Source organism: Aotus nancymaae, unplaced genomic scaffold (genome assembly GCF_030222135.1).
Source record: "Aotus nancymaae isolate 86718 unplaced genomic scaffold, 86718_ANA_hifiasm-v0.15.2.pri h1tg000067l, whole genome shotgun sequence".
NCBI lineage: Eukaryota > Metazoa > Chordata > Mammalia > Primates > Aotidae > Aotus > Aotus nancymaae.
Genome location: NW_026988482.1, coordinates 19789764 through 19808462, shown reverse-complemented (window position 1 = coordinate 19808462; position 18699 = coordinate 19789764). Strand labels below are relative to the sequence as shown.

The 18699-nt window shown below is 43.1% G+C and overlaps 2 protein-coding genes across 3 annotated transcripts in view; both read right to left on the bottom strand.

Annotated features, from left to right (window-relative positions):
• TMEM42 (transmembrane protein 42) overlaps nt 1-8859 on the bottom strand; it is a 46770-nt gene extending 37911 nt beyond the window's left edge. For both annotated transcript variants that reach the window (XM_064366989.1, XM_064366990.1), the window contains exons 1-3: nt 8657-8859; nt 6478-6624; nt 3163-5777 (exon numbers count right to left, since the gene is read on the bottom strand). In XM_064366989.1, coding sequence (XP_064223059.1) covers nt 5637-5777; nt 6478-6624; nt 8657-8848 — 480 coding nt within the window. In that variant the 5' untranslated portion in view covers nt 8849-8859 and the 3' untranslated portion in view covers nt 3163-5636. The remainder of the gene's footprint in view (nt 1-3162; nt 5778-6477; nt 6625-8656) is intronic.
• Nucleotides 8860-13353: 4494 nt separating this feature from the next.
• The window catches only part of KIF15 (kinesin family member 15), a 78759-nt gene continuing 73413 nt past the window's right edge, over nt 13354-18699 (bottom strand). The window contains exons 33-35 of the mRNA XM_012470756.3: nt 14748-14913; nt 14355-14486; nt 13354-14037 (exon numbers count right to left, since the gene is read on the bottom strand). Of these exons, the coding sequence (XP_012326179.2) occupies nt 13975-14037; nt 14355-14486; nt 14748-14913 (361 nt within the window). The 3' untranslated portion in view covers nt 13354-13974. The remainder of the gene's footprint in view (nt 14038-14354; nt 14487-14747; nt 14914-18699) is intronic.

The window sequence follows — 18699 nt, the reverse complement described above, 5'->3', positions numbered from 1 at the left end:
TCGTGATCCACCCGCCTCGGCCTCCCAAAGTGCTGGGATTACAGGCTTGAGCCACCGCGCCCGGCCTGTAATAATTTTTAAGTCAGAAAGTATGAGTCCTCCAACTATGTTTTTTTTCTCTCAAGGTTGCTTTGGCTATTTGGGGGTCCCTTGAGATTCCATAAGAATTTTAGTAAGCGTCTGTTTCTACAGAAAACATCATTGGGTTTGATAGGGATTGAATTGAATCTGTAGATTGGTTTGGGTAGTACTGTCATCTTAATGATATTAGGTCTTCCAATCCATAAATACAGAATGTCTATGACTTCTTTAATTTCTTAAAACAATGGTTTGTGGTTTTCAGTGAAAAAGTCATCTCCTTGGTTAAAATCATTCCTAAGTATTTTGTTCTTTCTGATGTATTGTAAATGGAATTGTTTTCTTAATTTCCTTTCAGATTATTGTTAGTGTATAGAAATGCAATTTATTTTTGTGTTTATTTTGTATCCTGGAACTTTGCTGTATTTATCAACTCGTAACAGTTTTTTGGAAACTTTAGGGTTTTCTACATACAAATAAGATCATATAATTTGTGAACAGTTAAAATTTTACTTCTTCCTTTCCAATTTAAATGCCCTTTATTTCTTTTTCTTGCCTAATTGCTCTGGCTAGGACTTCCAGTATCATCTTTAATAGAAGTGGTGAAAGCAGGCATCCTTGTCTTGTTCCTGATCTTGGGGGAAAAGCTTTCAGTCTTTTACCATTGACTATACTGTTAGTTGTGGGTTTTTCATATATGGCCTTTAGCATGTTAAGGAAATTTCCTTCTCTTCCTAGTTATTGATCATTTTTCTCATGAAAGGAAGTTACATTTTCTCCATTGCTTTTACTGCATTGAAATTATCACTATTCCTTCTTGAATCTAATTCAGTAAGGCTCTTGCCCTGTCACTCCTCAAAGCTGCTCTTACCAATGTTATCTCTTTGCTAATCCAAAGGCCATTTCTCAATCTTCAATTTACTTGACTCTTCAGCAGCATTAGCCCGGGTGATCACTGCCTTTCTCTGGAGATGATTCCAGGACACTACACTTGAAAATGACTTCACTGGCTATTTCCTCTTACTCACCTTGCTGGTTCTTTCACATGTTCCAGACTTCTAAACTTTGGAGTGCCCAATTTCAGTCCTTGGACCTCTTCTCTCTAGATGTCATCTAGTCTCATGGCTTCAAATACCATCTCTATGCTGGTGACTCCCAGACATCTCCTTGAGCTCCTGAGCCCTATGTCCTACTGGTTACTGCCTACCCAACACTTTCACATGGATATATTACAAGCATCATAATTAACTGGTTCAAAACTGAGCTCTTAACATTCCTACTCAATCAGGCTCCTCCTCCAGTCTTCTTCATTTCATTATTGACATCTTCATTCTTCAAGTTGCTTAGGCCAAAACTATGGATTCATTATTGACCTCTCTTTCTCTCGCACCCACATCCAAGCTGTTGGCAAATCCTGTTGGCTCTGCTTTCGAAATGCATTATTTAGTCCATTACCTCTTGTCACCTTCACTGCTACCAAAACCTCCCTCTCCTCTCATTTGGATTGCTGCAGTGGCCCCTGAAAAGGTCTTCCTGCTTCTGCTCTAGCCTTCCACAGTGTGTTCTCAGTACAAGAGTGGTCCCTTTAGAACATCATTCAGATCAGCTCTCTTCTGCACTCTCAGAGTAAAAGTCAAAGTCCTTTCAATGGTCTGCAACAGGCCCTGCATTATCTGGCTCCTGTCACATTCTGATTTGGCAATGGATTCTTTGATATGACATCAAATGAAAAAACAAATAAAAAGGAAAAATAGACACACTGAATTTCATCAAAATAAAAAAACTTCTGTGCTTCAAGAGACATCACTGAGGAAGTAAAAAACCCACAGGCTGGGCACAATAGCTCACACCTGTAATCCCAGCACTTTGGGAGGCCGAGGAGGGCGAACCACCTGAGGTTGGGAGATCAAGATCAGCCTGACCAACATGGAGAAACCCCACCTCTACTAAAAATACAAAATTAGCCAGGTGTGGTGGCGTATACCTGTAATCCCAGCTACTGGGGAGGCTAAGGCAGGAGAATCGCTTAAACCCAGGAGGCGGGGGTTGCAGTGAGCCGAGATCGTGCCATTGCACTCCAGCCTGGGCAACAAGAGCAAAACTCTGTCTTAAAAAAAAAAAAAACCCACAGAATGGGAGAAAGTATTGCAAATCATATACCCAAAAAGGGACTTGTATCCAGAATACAGAAAGAACCTTTATAACTCATTAATGAAAATATAATCTAGTTTTAAAATGGGTAAATGCTTCAAATAGAATTTATCCAAAGAAATTATATTTAAGAATATACAAATGACCAACAAGCACAGAAAAGATGCTTGACACCACTAGTCATTATGGAAATGCAAATCAAAACCACGAGATACTGGCAAGAGACTAGACTGGCAAGAATAAAAAAGATGGACAGCAACAGTGTTGGCCAGGATGTGGAGAAACCGGGACACTCATACTCTGATTGTTAGAATGTAAAATGGTGCACCTGCTTTGGAAACAGTCTGGTAGTTCCTCAAAAAATTAAATATAGTTATATCATATCATAGTTATATCAGCAATTCCATTCCTAGGTATATACCCAATAGAATTGAAAACACGTGTCCACACAAAAACGTGCACACAATTGTTCAAAGCAGCATTATTCATAATAGCCAGAAAAAGGGAAACGATCCAAATGTCTAGCAAACGATGAACGGATAAACATAATGTGGTAGATCCACACAATGGAGTATTATTCAGTTATAAAAAGGAATGAGTAATTGATTCATGCCACAACATGAAGGAGCCTTGAAAACACTATGTAAGTGAAAAAAAGACCCAAAAGGTTACATATTGATGTTGTATAATCCATTTATATGAAATGTCCAGAACAGGCAAATCTACAGTCAGAAAGCGGATCCTTGATTGCCTTGGGCCGGGGTGAGGGTGAAATAGAAAATGACTGCTAATGAGTATGAGGATTTCTTTTGGAGTGATAAAAGTGTTCTGGAATTAGCTAGTGGTAATGGTTGAAAACCTTGTGAATCTACTAAAATACTACTGAATTGCACACTTTTAAAATCAAGTTAAAAAAAAAAAGGAATGACTTACCAGGGCATTGGCTGTTGAACCTGGATGTCAAACTGCCAGCTCCAAGCAAACAAAGTTCAATCCATCATCCAAGATGCACACCAAAAAGACAAACGTTGATATAGTATTGATATACTTTATGTTTATCAAGAGAATAAACCTCTGAAATGAGGAAAAGAGATACAGTAAACATTTCCTCAGCTTCGTAGATGACGATAGAGGGGTATTGTTCTGCTTTTTGAAGAATTACTAATCGTCCTTTTAGAAAAACATCTTACATCTTGTACAAATGTACACCTTCTACAAACACATCTTGTACATCTTATACAAACACAGGCATATTTGTTGAATTGAGTAACAGGGTTCCAAGTCAACACAAACCACCTCTATGCATTCAGCAAGTATCTGAATGGGAAGCCAAGTCCCCGCAGGACAATGCTTGCTCCAAGATGGACTTCTTCCTGCTCTTTTCACTAACTGCCCAGGGAGGCCAACCACTGGCTGTCAACAGCCTTCAGGTCTGGCCTTGGCTGGGTGTCTGACCCACATGGTGAACACACCCTGGAGAGCCTTGAATGTCCTTCAGCTTCTTCACTAGTAGAATGGTGGGGTCAGACTACATCAGGGAGATGAACACTGTGGCCACTCAGAAAAAGTGGGTGGCTGGTGACCAAAGGGTTCTGAGATTTGGGCATGCTGAGTCACAATATGAAACAGGCCCCTTAAAGGAGGGCCTCTCTCAGCTTTAAGGTGTTGCTATGAGAAGCAGGACAGATGTAGGGACTGAGCTGAGCCCTGTCAGACTGGGCTGACATTGTGGCTTTGGTACTCCTCAGCTGTGTGATGTCAGGCAAATTATTCAACTTCCCCAAGCCTTAGTTTCCTCACCTCTAATATAGGAATAAGAGTAGCTCCCTCATGGGATGGCTGGGAGGCAATGTGTCAAAGTGGAGCTAAATGATTAACATTCTGTGAATCACAGCTTTGCTCTGGCTCCCAGGGGAGCTCAAGGGTTTTGAAGAGCAGGAGTTTGCCACTGAGAGGTGAAGGTGAAGGGAACCCCAGGCAAAGAGCAAGTGCAAAACATGCAGGCAGGACTGGACATGGTGGATTTGAGAATGGCTGACATGCACATGTCTAGGGGGACTCAGCATGGTGGGGAGAGCACGAGGGAGATGGGGTACTTAGGAGTTGTCAAGGAAGAGAACTCCTGGAGTGGTGGGCGAGGGCCAGATCCCCACCAGAAGGAGCTGTGGAATAGTTTTAGTAAGCTCATTCTGTCAACTGTGCTGACGACAGTAACAGAGGAGAGCAATGAAGATGCTACGTGGGAGAGGAGGAGGGCCTGGACAAGACCCCTCTCTCCTAGCCTCCTAGCCACCAGGTCCCTCTCAACTGCAGGAAATGTACGAAGAAGACCTGGGGCCAGAGATCAAGCTCAGGAGAGCTGAGTGGGCCCTCGGAAACCCCAGGGGAGAAGTGAGGCAGGTGAGTGCTGGGTTTGAAGCTCTGTGCTGGGAAAGTGCTCAGGCAGCATACAGACCACTTTGAACCAGGAATTACACTCACATGGTATAAGATACAAAAAGAACCAAGGGGATCTGAGAAAGAAAAGCAAAGGACAGAAGAGCCCTAAAGGTAAAAGCTGGAGGAGCGGGGTGATGGGGAAGGGAGGGATCTCTGAGCCACTTTCTTTCCCTAGTAAGTAAAACAAGGTCTCCAAAGGGAGGTCAAACTTTTCTCCTTGAGAGCACCAGAAGAATGAACAGACTCTGTGCAGTTCAAAGAGCCTTAGCCTGTGTGACCTCAGGAAGTAACCACAAGATCAAGCTCCAGCAGGTATCAGAGCAACTGAGGCCACAAGGCCTCTGCACCTGCCTCACTCCCCTGCCTCCTCCACACCAGGGATTTCAGCTTACTCTGGCTCCCTCTTTCTCCAAAGGGTAGGAAAGAATTAAGATACCGTACCTAGTAGTTTTAACTTACAAAACAGTATTTATTAACCCAGTTTTCCTCTTCTTGCCATAATACATAAGCATGACACAGATGGCCTGATACATCAGCATGGAGTTGTTAGAAAGCTCCTCCAGTCACTGCTTCTTGACTTACATGACTGGCTTTTGTTAGGCAACAGGACAGTAACTGCAGCCTGGTTTTAAGTACCGTACACAAAGCAGACCAACCGCAGGATCTCCAGCATCTGCCAAGGCTCACCGGGGTGGGCCCGGGAGCAAGAATCCAAAGCACTGTACAGATGATCGAAACGCTGCTGGCAGAATACTGTTGTGGCTGCAGCTCTCTTTACAGAGCCAGAGCTGTCCACCTTTAAGCCTACTCCGTCAGACGCCTGCTTCTCTTGGGAGGCCTGGCAGCTCCCCTTGGCTGATGGTCAGAAGGCTGCACACCTGGGTTGCTCTCGGACACAGTCCCACACGCCAACCCAAGGCTGGGCCACCATCGTGATCTTTCCAGCTGGTCCATCCAGCCAAGTGGTGCTACTGCTGCTTGTGTGGAAGGGGCTTCCAGGTGGGCGGGAGCTTCCTGTGGATCAGGGTGAGTCCGCAGAGGATAAGGAACACTCCTCCCCACCACAAGACCTCCTGGCACTCTCCATACAGCACATAGCCCAGAAAGGCCTGCAGGACAAAGACAGCTGTGAGGGACTCAACTTCAGCAGGTGGGCACAACCTCACTCTCCTTGGACTGACTTCCTTCTAAAAGGGCCAGGAGGAAAGGTCTGGAGCCAGAAGCCTTGGCTTGAAACCCAGCTGTCACCTTCATCAAGTCACTCTATTCATAGTCTCAGCTGTAGGAATGGAGAGGCCACCTCACTCACTGCACTGGACCTCAGCAAAGTACACAAGAAAGACCCAGCAGAGGCCAGGAGATAGAAGACACAGCTGGCACCTGGTGTTTCTTTCTCTCTCAACTCAAGACTGACTAGGCTTAGCTCCATCTTGTCAACCTCAGACTACAGAGGGAAGAAAGGTCTCTGGGAATCCCAGCCCTCTAAATCTCATGGGGGCTTGAGTGCACAGAACCCTAGGAGGCAGCTAAGCTGCACAGTGACTTCAGGATGAGGGCTCCACCCTTAAGGCACAGCAAGCAAGTAGGTTTTTTACTGCCAGGCTTCACTCCTATCTAACTTGAGAATTCTTCTATGATTAGAATTAGATTTGCTCCATGAATAGAGCATGCATCCAGGGGTCAAGCCAGAGCCCAACCTCTGCTTCAGTTCCTGTCCTTTCTTCTGTCTGGGAAAGGAGGGGTTCCCCAAGGACAATTCACCCAGAACCCAGATTCAGGACAAGAGCATCACATCCTCAGGCTACTCACCGAGCTGAGGATATTTGAAAAAGTCACTGTGACCGATGCAATGGCTGAAGACATGGAGAAACTGAGGCCCCGGCTAAAGAAGGTCCACATCAGAGAATTGGTGCTCGCCATCACAATAATGCCTAAGACGCATAAACCCATGCTCACCTGCAGGAGAAAGTGTCACTGCAGCCATGCCCACCCTGGCCTGGGCAGTAACCCGCAGACCCCCTCACAGCACACCGAGGGCTGTGGTTGCTGGCAGCCAGGCTTCTACTGAGATTCCACAGTTCAGAGAGCCTCAGAGCTTTCCTGCACAGGGCTTCGCTTAACCCTCAGTGGACAGCAGAGCCATCTTACAAATAATACAAACTCAGAGAAGACACTCATTTGGCCACCTTGCTGGCCATGTGATCTAGGAAGAAGTAAAATGCCAATCCAAAGCCAGTATTTTCTACCGAACACCAGCCCCTCATTGGTCCCACAATGACCAGTTCTTGAAGATCAGTCGCAGAGGGCCAAGTAGCTCTTACTTAGTAAGTAGTGTAAGTCAGGGGTAGAGTTCTTACTTGAGATCGGGGAAAGCATGACTTAGCGATGTCTGCTCCCTATTCCCACCCCCTCAATCCTATACAAGTTGCAGCCCACTGAGGCTGACCCTCTGGGCATTCTTGAGGCCCTGTGCTAAGTGTTTAAGCCTTCTCATTTACTCTTTAACTTCACTTTACAGATAAAGAGCCAGGGGCATGAAGTAACTTTCCTAAAGCGCTACAGTGGTGAGAGTCACCAGGCTTCAAAACCAGGCAGTGTAGCTCCATGCTCATAACCAGGACACTGGGGGAAACACCACCTCAGACTATTTAGTAATCCCAGACATCCTTTGGAGTACTTACAGATTTTTTCTTTCCTTTTTTTAAAGGAGAAAGTCTTAAGAGAGGATCTTTAGAAGACTCCTACACAAAGGATATGCAGCCCTCCTCGTTTGGTGGTGAGTTAGATACCCACCTGGAAACAAGGTGAGGGGTGTAGGGGAAACCTAAATATCATACTTATTACTTGTAATGGTTTCTCAGCAGCTGAACACATAGTGTCTTGAGAAAAAGGTGCTTTCTTATAACTTACACCACGGGTGTCCAATCTTTTGGCTTCCCTGGGCCACACTGGAAGAACTGTCTTGGGTCACACATAAGATACAGTAAACTAATGATATCTGATGGGCTAAAAAAAAAAAATCGCAAAAATCTCATGTTTTAAGAAAGTTTACAAATTTGTGTTGGGCCACGGGATGGACAAGCTGGTCTTATACAAAGCACTATATGGGGCAGTGGCAACCTGCTTACATAAAGAGTTATGAAGGCCTGGTTCATGACAACAAACTTCACGGCCCATACAAAGAGTTATTCATTTTACTTTTAACCACTTACCCCATGAACTACACCCAATGGGATACTAACCTCAAGCATGGCAGTTCCCACTGGATTAGCCCTAAATAGGCTTAACCCTAAATAATCAGTGACCACTGTCCAGGGCAGAGGCTAACCCTGGGCTGCAGATGCAATGAAACCCCTCTATCAAGCAGAGGCTGGTCTATAACACAGGACGGCTAGGGCAGAGATACATCTTAGCAGACGCCAGGAGGCAAGTTTAGGAGTTCTCAGCCTCAGGAAAACATCCAGACCGTCTGTCAGTATCCCCTTATGCCTACAGTATCCCCGACTCCCAATTTTCCTGGTAGTGGGGCAGACTGGTCATCAGGTCACAACACCCGTTAATTACGAAGTAAAGGGACGGGCAACATGCTTCTCACCTTAAGAGTCACGTGGAGAGAAATGCTCAGGCACAAGGGACTTAAAAATGAGAGGTAGAGGGTGAATGTAGGAGGTATAGGTCTTCCCCCAGAGCGAACTAGCCCAATCGGAGAAAACGTTTTAGGTGCCTGGTACAGGAAGAGGCCTCAGTCCCCGACGTCTCTTACCGCCTACACTGGACGAGGGTTTGGCGTGATTTAGAGGCGAAACACGCTCTCCCACCCTAGCAGACCGCAGGGTCAGCCCCGGCCGGACAGACTGGAGAGCGTGCGGCAGCGCCCAGCGCCCACCCCGCCCCACCGCGGCAGCCACGCGGGTCTCGCAGCGCCCCTCGTCCGCCCAGTCCCGCACTGCCCGCCCGCCCGCAGCAGCAGCAGCGCCCCGGGCTCGACCTCGCTGCCGAAGGCTAGCTTGGCGGAGGCGGCGGCCAAGGCCCCGAACGCGCCGGCACACAGGCAGTTGAATACGCCCCAGAAGCGACGCCGCATCGCGCCCGCCTGGAGGTACGGAGGGAATTCCGCGGGGGTGTCGGGGTAGGCGGCCGAGGACACCGCGCCGCCCGGGGGCCGCGGCCTCTCGCCCATGACGCCTACTGCAACCGTGCGTGGCGCCCGCCGTCCGCTAGGCCAAGCGCGCGCCGCAATTGGACGGCAGCCTCACGTGACACGGCGCTCCCGCAGGCCCCTTGGGAATCGCCCCCTGGCGCCTCGGAAGGAACAGGCCAGGGGGCGTGGCAGGGCCCCTGGGCGGTGGCGGCCCCCTACCTAACCTGTAGTAGGTTTGTGCTCGGGGTGTGGGGGGGCGGGGGGACATTGAGACCCGAGGCCTGAGGCCGAGCCGGGTACTGTGGACGCTGTGGTAAAAGGTAAACTTCTCACTGCTTGGCGGTCTCCGTCCTGCCCCCCTGTAGACGATCAGGCTGCCTCCTTTCCACCCTCCAGCCTGAGGACCGCTGGACCGAGGGATGCCTCGGCAGGGGGCGCTGGGGACCTACAGACCCAGAAAGACGCCAGAGCCCCAGATGGGGACACGCGCATCACAGAAAACCAAGAAACTATGGATCCGCGATGAGAGGAAGATAATCATCCATAATCGTGCCACGCAGGACCAACGTGACTTCTAATCTCCTGTTGCACTTACTTAAGTTTAAAATATTTCCATGTAAAAAGTACATTTCCTTGAAAATAAACTGTTGTTGAAATGTATAAAGTACTATTTCCACTCTCCAGGAAAATCACTGGCAATAGAGCGTTTTTCTATACGTCTATTTGGTTATATAGAGTTAAAATGTATGGATATGACTTTTTGTAAAAACAAAAATTATTTTACAGCTGAACATACTGTTCAACAGCATTCTTTTGGTATCTTCCGTTCAGCATGTTTTCATGGAAGTCCTTCCACACCATCCTCTTCTCTCACAGGGTGGTTTTGTGGCTCAAATAAAAGCACAGATAATTTCAGTAACGCCGAAATGGTACGAATGGTCCCATTTTGCATATGAGGAAACAGGCTCAGAGGTCTCACTGCACCACTCCATTGAGCAAAGAGCTGCTCAAAGATGATCGCCTCGAAAAGCTCTTATCAGGAAATCAAGAGGTATTGCATTGATCAACTCTGCATGCTTTAAAGAATGTAAAGCAAGTTTTCTTAGAACAAACGATGCCTCTACTAGCACTAAAGGTTAAGCATCTCAAGAGCCACTTCCTCTGTAAAGTGGTCTCTGCTACTCCCCTACCTTGGTTCCAGTCCTGTGGTTGTTCCTCTGGTTGTCTGTCTCTCTGCTAGCCTGCAAGCTCCTCGAGGGCAGGGACTACATCGTTGTTAATCTCCAGATTCCCAGCTCTGGTGATGATGGCTGAAGTGATGCCATCCTCAGACACTCTGCTGGGAAGTGATTTCTGCGTCTTAGAAACTCCTCTGTGTATACACATCACCTAGGGATCTTGCTAAGATGAAGAGAATTCTGATTAGGTCTAGAGCTAGACTGAATTTTGTTTGTTTTGCGGAGAGACAGAGTCTCTCTGTTGCCCAGGCTGGAGTGCAATGGTGTAATCATGGCTCTACTGCAGCCTTGAACTCCCAGGCTCAGCATTCTCCAAGCTCCGCTTCCTGAGTAGCCAGGACTACAGGCATGAACCATCAAGCCCAGCTATTTTTTTTTTTTTTTTTTTTTTTTTTGAGACAAAGTCTTGCTCTGTCTCCCAGGCTGGAGTACAGTGGTGTGATCATAGCTCTCTGCAGCTTCAACCTGCTGGGCTCAAGCGATTCTCCCACTTCAGCCTCCTGAGTAGCTGGGACTATGGGCACATGCCACCATGCCTGGCTAATTTTTGTATTTTTTTGTATAGACAGTATTTTGACATGTTGCCCAGGCTGGTCTCTAACCTCTGAGATCAAGTGATCCGCCTACCTTGGCTTCCCAAAGTGCTGGGATTACAGGCGAGAGCCACTGCACGCAGCCCCCAGCCCCCAACTAATTTTTTTTTTTTAATTTTAACTTTTGTAGAAACAGGGTCTCATTACATTGCCCAGGCTGGTCTCAAACTCCTGGTGTTAAGCAATCCTCCTACCCTGATCTTCCAAAATATTGGGATTATAGGCATGAGCTACCATACCTGGCCCGATTCTGTATCTTGAGCAAGCTCCCAATGCTGTTGGTCAAAGGACCACACTGGGTACCAAGGCTCTAAATTACTGCTGTCCTTGGTGCACCTAAGTGCATTGCAGCATTCTTAGCTCCCTAACAGGGTTCCATCAAGGGCAGAAACCATATTTTCTTTCTTGGTTCCTACCACAGTGCCCAATAATGTGGCCTTGTTACAGGTGTTTGATTAAATAGACTATGGTTTGATTTTTAAAAAAACCAACCAACCCACCTACCCACCCACACCAAACTTACTAACAGCAATGCAAGCTAGAGCTTCTTGAACTGAGTCAGTATGGAGGGGAAGTAATTCCACCCACATTTATTTTAAAAATCAGTTGAAACAAACCTGAGATGGCTTGTGAGCAAAGATGACCCACTGAGTTCTTGGAGACTGTTTCAAATGCCCTATCACCTTTAAGGACCAGAAGTCACAAGAGACCTTAGGGGAATGGGAAGGAATTTAAAAGTATGAAGCCAGCCTCTGGTGTGAGACATTAGGAACAGGTGGGGTCCTAGGGAGTGAATGCTTACTATTGCTTTCTCTCTCCAGCCTTACCTCAGTCTTTTCCTCCTTTTTACTGTGTCCATTTCTCTGCCTCTTCTTTGTTCTTCCTGGTTAAGCAAATGAGCACATGCTTTGAGCTAGTCCCTATTCCAGGCAGCAAAGTCACCTGAATGCCTAAGACAAGATCCCTGCACTCCTTGGGTTCTGGCTTTTTGCAAAATCTTAATTCTAATTCCCTGTCCAGAAGTGGCCCACAGCTTTGTTTCCTTTCCTTGCAAGGAGTGATGTTCTGGGTTGAATTGTGTCCCTTAAAAAGATAGGTTGAAGTCTTAACCCCTGGTACCTGTGATGTGACTTTATTTGGAAATAGGATCATTGCAGATAAAATCAAATTAAGATGAGGTCCTTAGGGTGGTCCCTAATCCAAAATGACTAGTGTCTCTCTAAGAAGAGACAGAGGCACAAGGAAGAACACCAAGGATTCCTGACACCAGAAGCTAAGAGAAAGGCATGGAACACATTCTCCCTTATGGCTCTGAGAGAGACTGTGGCCCTGCTCGCGCCTTGATTTTGGACTACTGGCCTCTACAACTATGAGAAAATAGATTTCTGTTGTTTTAGGCCACCCAGTTTGTAGTCATTTGTTATAACAGCCCTACAGCTAATACAGGTAACAAGACCCAAGCCTCTTCATTATCAGCTTCAATATTCCACCTTTCTTCTGCCTCTGAGGTAATTGCAGTGTCTGTTCGCTACCTTATCTTTAATACTACATTAAAGTTCCTTTTTCATTTCTGGCTCTTAGGGATTTACTATTTATTATTCCTTGAGAGTTCAACTATACATTAAAATATTTTCCTACAGTTTTATTAAAATTCACTCATTTTGAATGTATTTATATATATTTTTGAGACACAGTCTCACTCTGTTACCCAGGCTGAAGTTCAGTGGTGCAATCTTGGCTCAGTGCAACCTCTGCCTCCTGGGTTCAGGCGATTCTTCTGCCTCAGCCTCCCGAGTAGCTGTGATTACAGGCACATGCCACACACCCAGCTAATTTTTGTATTTTTAGTATGGAGTTTTGCCATGTTGGCCAGGCTGGTCTTGAACCCTGGCCTCAAGTGATCCACCTGCCTTGGCCTCCCAAAGTGCTGGGATTACAGGTGTGAGCCACCACATCTGGCACTATAATTCATTTTTTAGTAAATATAGAGTTGTCCAGCCATCATCACAAATTTTAAAACATTTCTGTCACCTCAAAAAGTTCCCTTGTGCCCAGTCATTCCCACTCCCATCCTAGCTCCAAGCAGATAATGATTTACTTTGTATCTCTATAATTTTGCCTTTTCTGTACTTTCCATATAAATGAAAACATATAATGTGTGGTCTTTTGGGTTTGGTTTCTTTTACTTAGCATGTTTTTCAGATTCATCATGTTGTAGCATGTTCCCTCTTTATTGCCAAGTAATATTCTGTAATATGGAAAAATGTTCAATAGCATTAGTAATTAGGAAAATGCAAGTGACGTAACTACACATCCACTAGGATGGCTGCAGTGAAAAACCTGACAATAACAAGTGTTGATGAAAATGTGGAGAAATTGGAATACACTGTTGGTAGGAATGTAAAATGGTACACCTAAATGGTAAATTTGGAAAACAGGCAATGTCTTAAAAAGTTAAACACATGCTTTTCAAATAACCCAGTAACTCTACTCCTAGGCATGTGCTCAAGAGCTATGAAACATATGTCCACACCATGACTTATACATGAACATTTATAGCTCCATTATTTATGACAGTCCTAAACTGGAAACAATTCAAATGAATGGACAGTTTAATATATCCATATAATGGAATATTTGTCTCAATAAAAAAGAAAGAAGGCCCAATACACAGAAGTTCCTTGAGGGCAAGAGTTTTTATTTGCTTTGTTCACTGATGATTAATGCCTGGCATATTGTAGGTATTCATTAAGTATGTGTTCAATGAACAACAGAATGACAATGTAAATCACTTTAATTATTATTTTAAAAAGACTTTATTATGAAAAAAATGGCTTTATTTACAGTCATGGAAAATGCTCAAGAAAATACCTAAAGTAAAAATACAAAAATAATCTATATTAACATGCTTCTTGTACCTGCTATTAAGTCGGTCATTAAACTGACTGCAAGTTTTGGAACCACCATATATTGCTAGATCTTCCATAAGAATCAAAGGAGACTATGGCATAATCTAAGAAGAAAATTATCTGGCTAACATCCACTGTAAACCTTAGCTGCAGGCTTTTATTTTTACAAAGACAAAAGGTTTTCCCTTACAGTTGATTCAAAGACTCGAAGTGGGCCACTTAATAGCAGACTGTTGACTGTCACAGGGTTATATAGATGCAGAATGTTGGTTAGAAACTTGAGGGTCACCCACCACCACCTTATACACATTTAATAATTAAGGTCCGTAAATTCAGCTCTCCCAAGTGGCCAAGAGTAGGTCTTACTTGTAAAAGAGAAGAAACATCTCCAAACAAGGTGATGCCTAAATAGTTGACCAGAATCCTCATGATTCATTTCTTTTCTTTTCTTTTAAAAATACATTTTCAGCACGCAACTTTTCTGTTTCCTAAGTAATTTAAAAAACAAAAGAGAAAAAAAATTAGGCTCTAATTCCTACAGGAAGTGTTTTTATTTTAGCATTCATTAAGTGGATATTTCAAATTAAGACTGGAATTTTCAATGTGCAAACTAAACATTAAACAAGAATCTGCTGTCTATGAAAATGTAACTGATTGAATTATGCAGAGAATAGCAACGACCAACATTTTTTTGCATTCAGGAAGCGGCCTGAAGTAAGCAGTTAACTGATTCAATAATTAAGTTTTAATAAAAGAATCATTTTTAAACCAGACAGAATTTATTCAGAGTAATTTTTAGGGTTACCTCAGCAAGCCTGACATTTTCCTTCTTTAGCCGCACTACATACTGAATCTTCTGATGCAAGTTTTGGTGACCTACCAACTTTCCATTTTCCTCAGCAAGATACTCCACCTGCTTCCTTAACATTTCCATCTCCTACAGGTAATCAATGCAAGGAGGGAAAAATGAGAAATCGGTCTTAATTTTTCTTTTAAAATCACATTATTTCTTGCCTTCCAAGAGCACACGAAGTGCTAGAGTCTAGAATCCCAGCTTTCATGGCCATACAACTTTGCATACACCAAAGCAACTCTGAACTAACGACACCCAATCACAGAAATGAGTTTTACGTTGATTAGTTAATTCTATAGATTTGAGAGTTCTAAGCATCATGAAAAAACCAACACCCTAGCGCACCTGGGATGTTCTCTCCCTTTCTTCATACATTTCTTCCAGCTTTGATCTCAGTTGTTCTTTTTCCTGGAATGCTTTAGACTCCAAAGTTCTGGTTCGTTCGACTTCCTCAGTCATTCTAAGGCACTCCATCTCTTTGTTGTGAAGGGCATTTTGGACTTCTTCCAGGCTATAAGAATAGGTATCACTTTATAGTATTTCTTTTTTTTTTTTTTCGGAGACGGAGTCTTGCTTTGTCACCAGGCAGGAGTGCAGTGGCACAATCTCGGCTCACTGCAACCTCCACCTCCCAGTTCAAGCGATTCTCCTGCTTCAGCCTCCTGAGCAGCTGGGACTACAGGCATGCACCACCATGGCCAGCTAATTTTTGTATTTTTAGTAGAGACGGGGTTTCACCATGTTGGCCAGAATGGTCTCAATTTCTTGACTTCGTGATACGCCCGCCTCAGCCTCCCAAAGTGCTGGGATTATAGGTGTGAGCCACTGTGCCCAGCCCACTTTATAGTATTTCAAAGGAGCATAATCATAAAACAGTGCTCAAATTAGATATGTGTCCTTCAAGGCCAGAATTTTGATTTGAAAGTATCACTAATCTTTAGCCCTCCTCTGCTGATGGCAAAAGAAGACAGTAGGTGCTACATATCAGATATGTGTTTTTTGGTTTTGTCTTACCCAAGACTTTCATTTTGGAAAACTCCTCAAACCATTTTCTAAATAATAAAAATTTAGAATAAAATTTTTTAGATTCAGCCCAAGGGGGCAAATGTAATTTAAGTATTATTACAGTCTGCATGGTTTATTCAGTATCCCCTATCTCAAGCATTTCTGATTTCAAAAACTGGCCCTCGGACCAGTGGGACACCAGTTATTTCTTCAAGGATGTGTTGTTTAGAAATTATACACTTTAGCTGGGCGCGGTGGCTCACACCTGTAATCCCAGAACTTTGGGAGGCCGAGGTGGTTGGATCACGAGGTCAAGAGATCGAGACCATCCTGGTCAACATGGTGAAACCCCGTCTCTACTAAAAATACAAAAAAAAAATTAGCTGGGCATGGTGGTGTATGCCTGTAATCCCAGCTACTCAGGAGGCTGAGGCAGGAGAATTGCCTGAACCCAGGAGGCAGAGGTTGCGGTGAGCCGAGATCGTGCCATTGCACTCCAGCCTGGGTAACAAGAGCAAAACTCCGTCTCAAAAAAAACAAAAAAAACAACAAAAAAAAATTTATACACTTTATATGTAACTACCAGTTGGAAAGAAATGTAAGAAACAAGGTAACAATTGTTATATACTTTTCACTGACTTTATAAAATGGTCTGAATCATACTATACGTTTCCCAAAACAGATGCCTTTCCCCCCAACTTAGGGACAGGATCTCACTCTGCTGCCCAGGCTAGAGTACACTGGCACCATCATAGCTCCCTGTAGCCTCCAACTCCTGGGCTCAAGCAATCCTCCTGCTCCAGCCTTCGGAGTGTGTAGGACTACCGGCATGCACCACTGTGCTTGGCTGATGTTTTAAAAATTCTCAGTAGAGATGGAGTCTTGCTATGTTGCTCAGGCTGGTCTCAAATCAAACTCAGGCAATCCTCTTTTCCTTGATCTCCCAAAGTGCTGGGATTACAGGTGTGAACCACTGTCCCAGGCCTGCTTTTTATTTTATAATGCTCATGAATGTAATGTTGATTTTTGAAATATGTAATGTACACAATTTAGTACACCATTCAAGGTCAGCTAGTTTCTAGCTATTGATTACTGAAACAATATAAAACACAAAATTTAATACACCATTCAAAGCCAGCTAATTTCTAGCTGTTGATTACTAAGATGATATAATACACAAAACTTGATGCACTAATGGCCAGCTAATTTCTAGGCAAGTTGTTTTCAGACTACACTCTGTGGATCTCAGAAGGACAGTGTGAAGAGAAGGGCACTGATGCTCTCCCAATTCACTGTTGGCTTCGTATTGGTTCCCCATCACTTTTAAAAGATCTTCACAAATATATGGATAACATAACGTTTAAAATTGCTGTCGTAGGCTGGGATTGATAAAACAGTGCATGCTGTTTGCTGAACTGTGCTTCACTTGCCCCCAGTAAAGTTTGACCTGCTGTATGTTGCAGAGACAGCGTATCATGAAGACTCTCGGTTACTAGACTACGAAATAAATTACACACCAAGTTAAATAGCTTTTACTCTTTTTGCTAGACCTCAAATAAATATTAGTTCTAAAATAGCTGTAATTTTACTAACTATATAGCTGGATTCTCAAAAATTCTGTAAGTAATCCGGGTTTCTGGCTCAGCTTTAAAGCTAATTGGCTAGGAGCCGGTCTCTGAATTGCTCATACACAGGTGAAAAAGCTGTTTTCCTATGTATACTCTGATTCTATGAAGGAAATAACTTAATGATTAACAAATCTTTCATAAGTTAGGTGCTCTTTGTCAGCTGATCATTAAAAATAATTTTTGATGCTAAATCACCATGTAATTTTTGACACATTTACTTGCATAAAGTTCAAATAATTGGAAGACAGTACCCTATCAAAACTCCTTCCATTGCCATTTACTTAACCATGTGAACAAGGTTTCTTGGCATTTATATCTATAAAAGCAGAAAATAGGAATAGAATTGATGCTGAATCCTGTCTCGTTTGAGAATTAAGTACAACAGAAAAAATGAGCTGACTGAAGAAAAAGCATTAGGCTAAAATACATTGAGATGCATTTCCACTAAAATTTTCCCTAAGTATAATAATTATTTATATAAATTTCCAGTAAATTTAGGGCACACTGATTAATAATTGTAATGTAAACTCAACTGGAAATAAATATAACACTTAATGCCATATGATTAAAATAAATTCTTACAAATTACTTTCAGTTTGTGTGTGTGTGTATGTATGTACACATACAAATATGTATTTTATTGTTAAGTAGTATGAAGGTGTAATCAATAAAAAAATTTTCCAGAAAATATATTAAATCAATATAAAATCCTGCAGGGTGTAGAAAGAAAATTCAATTACAAAGGAAAAAATGTAAAATTTTTAGACTTAGAAATTTGTTTGTCTATTTTTTAAGCAGATAGAAAGCAGCAAATTAGTTAAAAACTTTTAAAATAGTAACAAGAGCTTTGTTTTCTTTTCTCTTTTTAAAAAAAATTATTTAAAAAATTATTTTAGATATAGAGATAGGGTTTCACCACGTTGCCCAGGCTGATCTCAAACTCTTAAGCTCAAGCGATCCACCTGCCTTGGCCTCCCAAAGTGCTGGGATTACAGGTGTGAGCTACTGTGCCCAGCCAACAGCTTATTTTCAAATGTCACTATATTGTATATCCCAGAATGTGTATTCTTTGTAACAATTTAAACTTACAATGAACAATTTTGGATATAAAGTCAACTGCAAAAATATACAAGAGGGTATATGTTTCAAAATCCTTTAAAGCAGTATAAGCAAAAGCGTTTGAGATCTCTATCCCTAATGAGAAGTGTCTACTCAGAAAAAGCCCAATAGCCCTCTAACGTTGTTTTGTTTATGTTAATGCCAACCAATTTACTTAGTCTGATTAAAGAAAATATAGTACACCTTGTTCATATAAGACTGAGGCTATTTATAAGGCTACATAAATTAATATGAAAACTATACGAATAAATTAAACCCATGGCTTTAGAAAACAATAGAGACCCAAGGTCTAACCAGAAGAAATCAGAGTATTGATCTTTGGGTCTCAGATTTTAAATCAAAGAGAACCAGCAGCAAAAGTGAAAAGGAACACCTGGTAATTATATATTGTTCTCATTGTCCATGAGGAAAAAAACCCATCAATTCCTCAAGGGAAGCTAAGCTTTTCCTGCTATTTATTTCTTTAAGATTTCTTTTTAAGTGGCTTCACATGAGAAATCCCTTTAGCAAGTGGTATTAAAAAAATAATTTGTAAACATCTATTG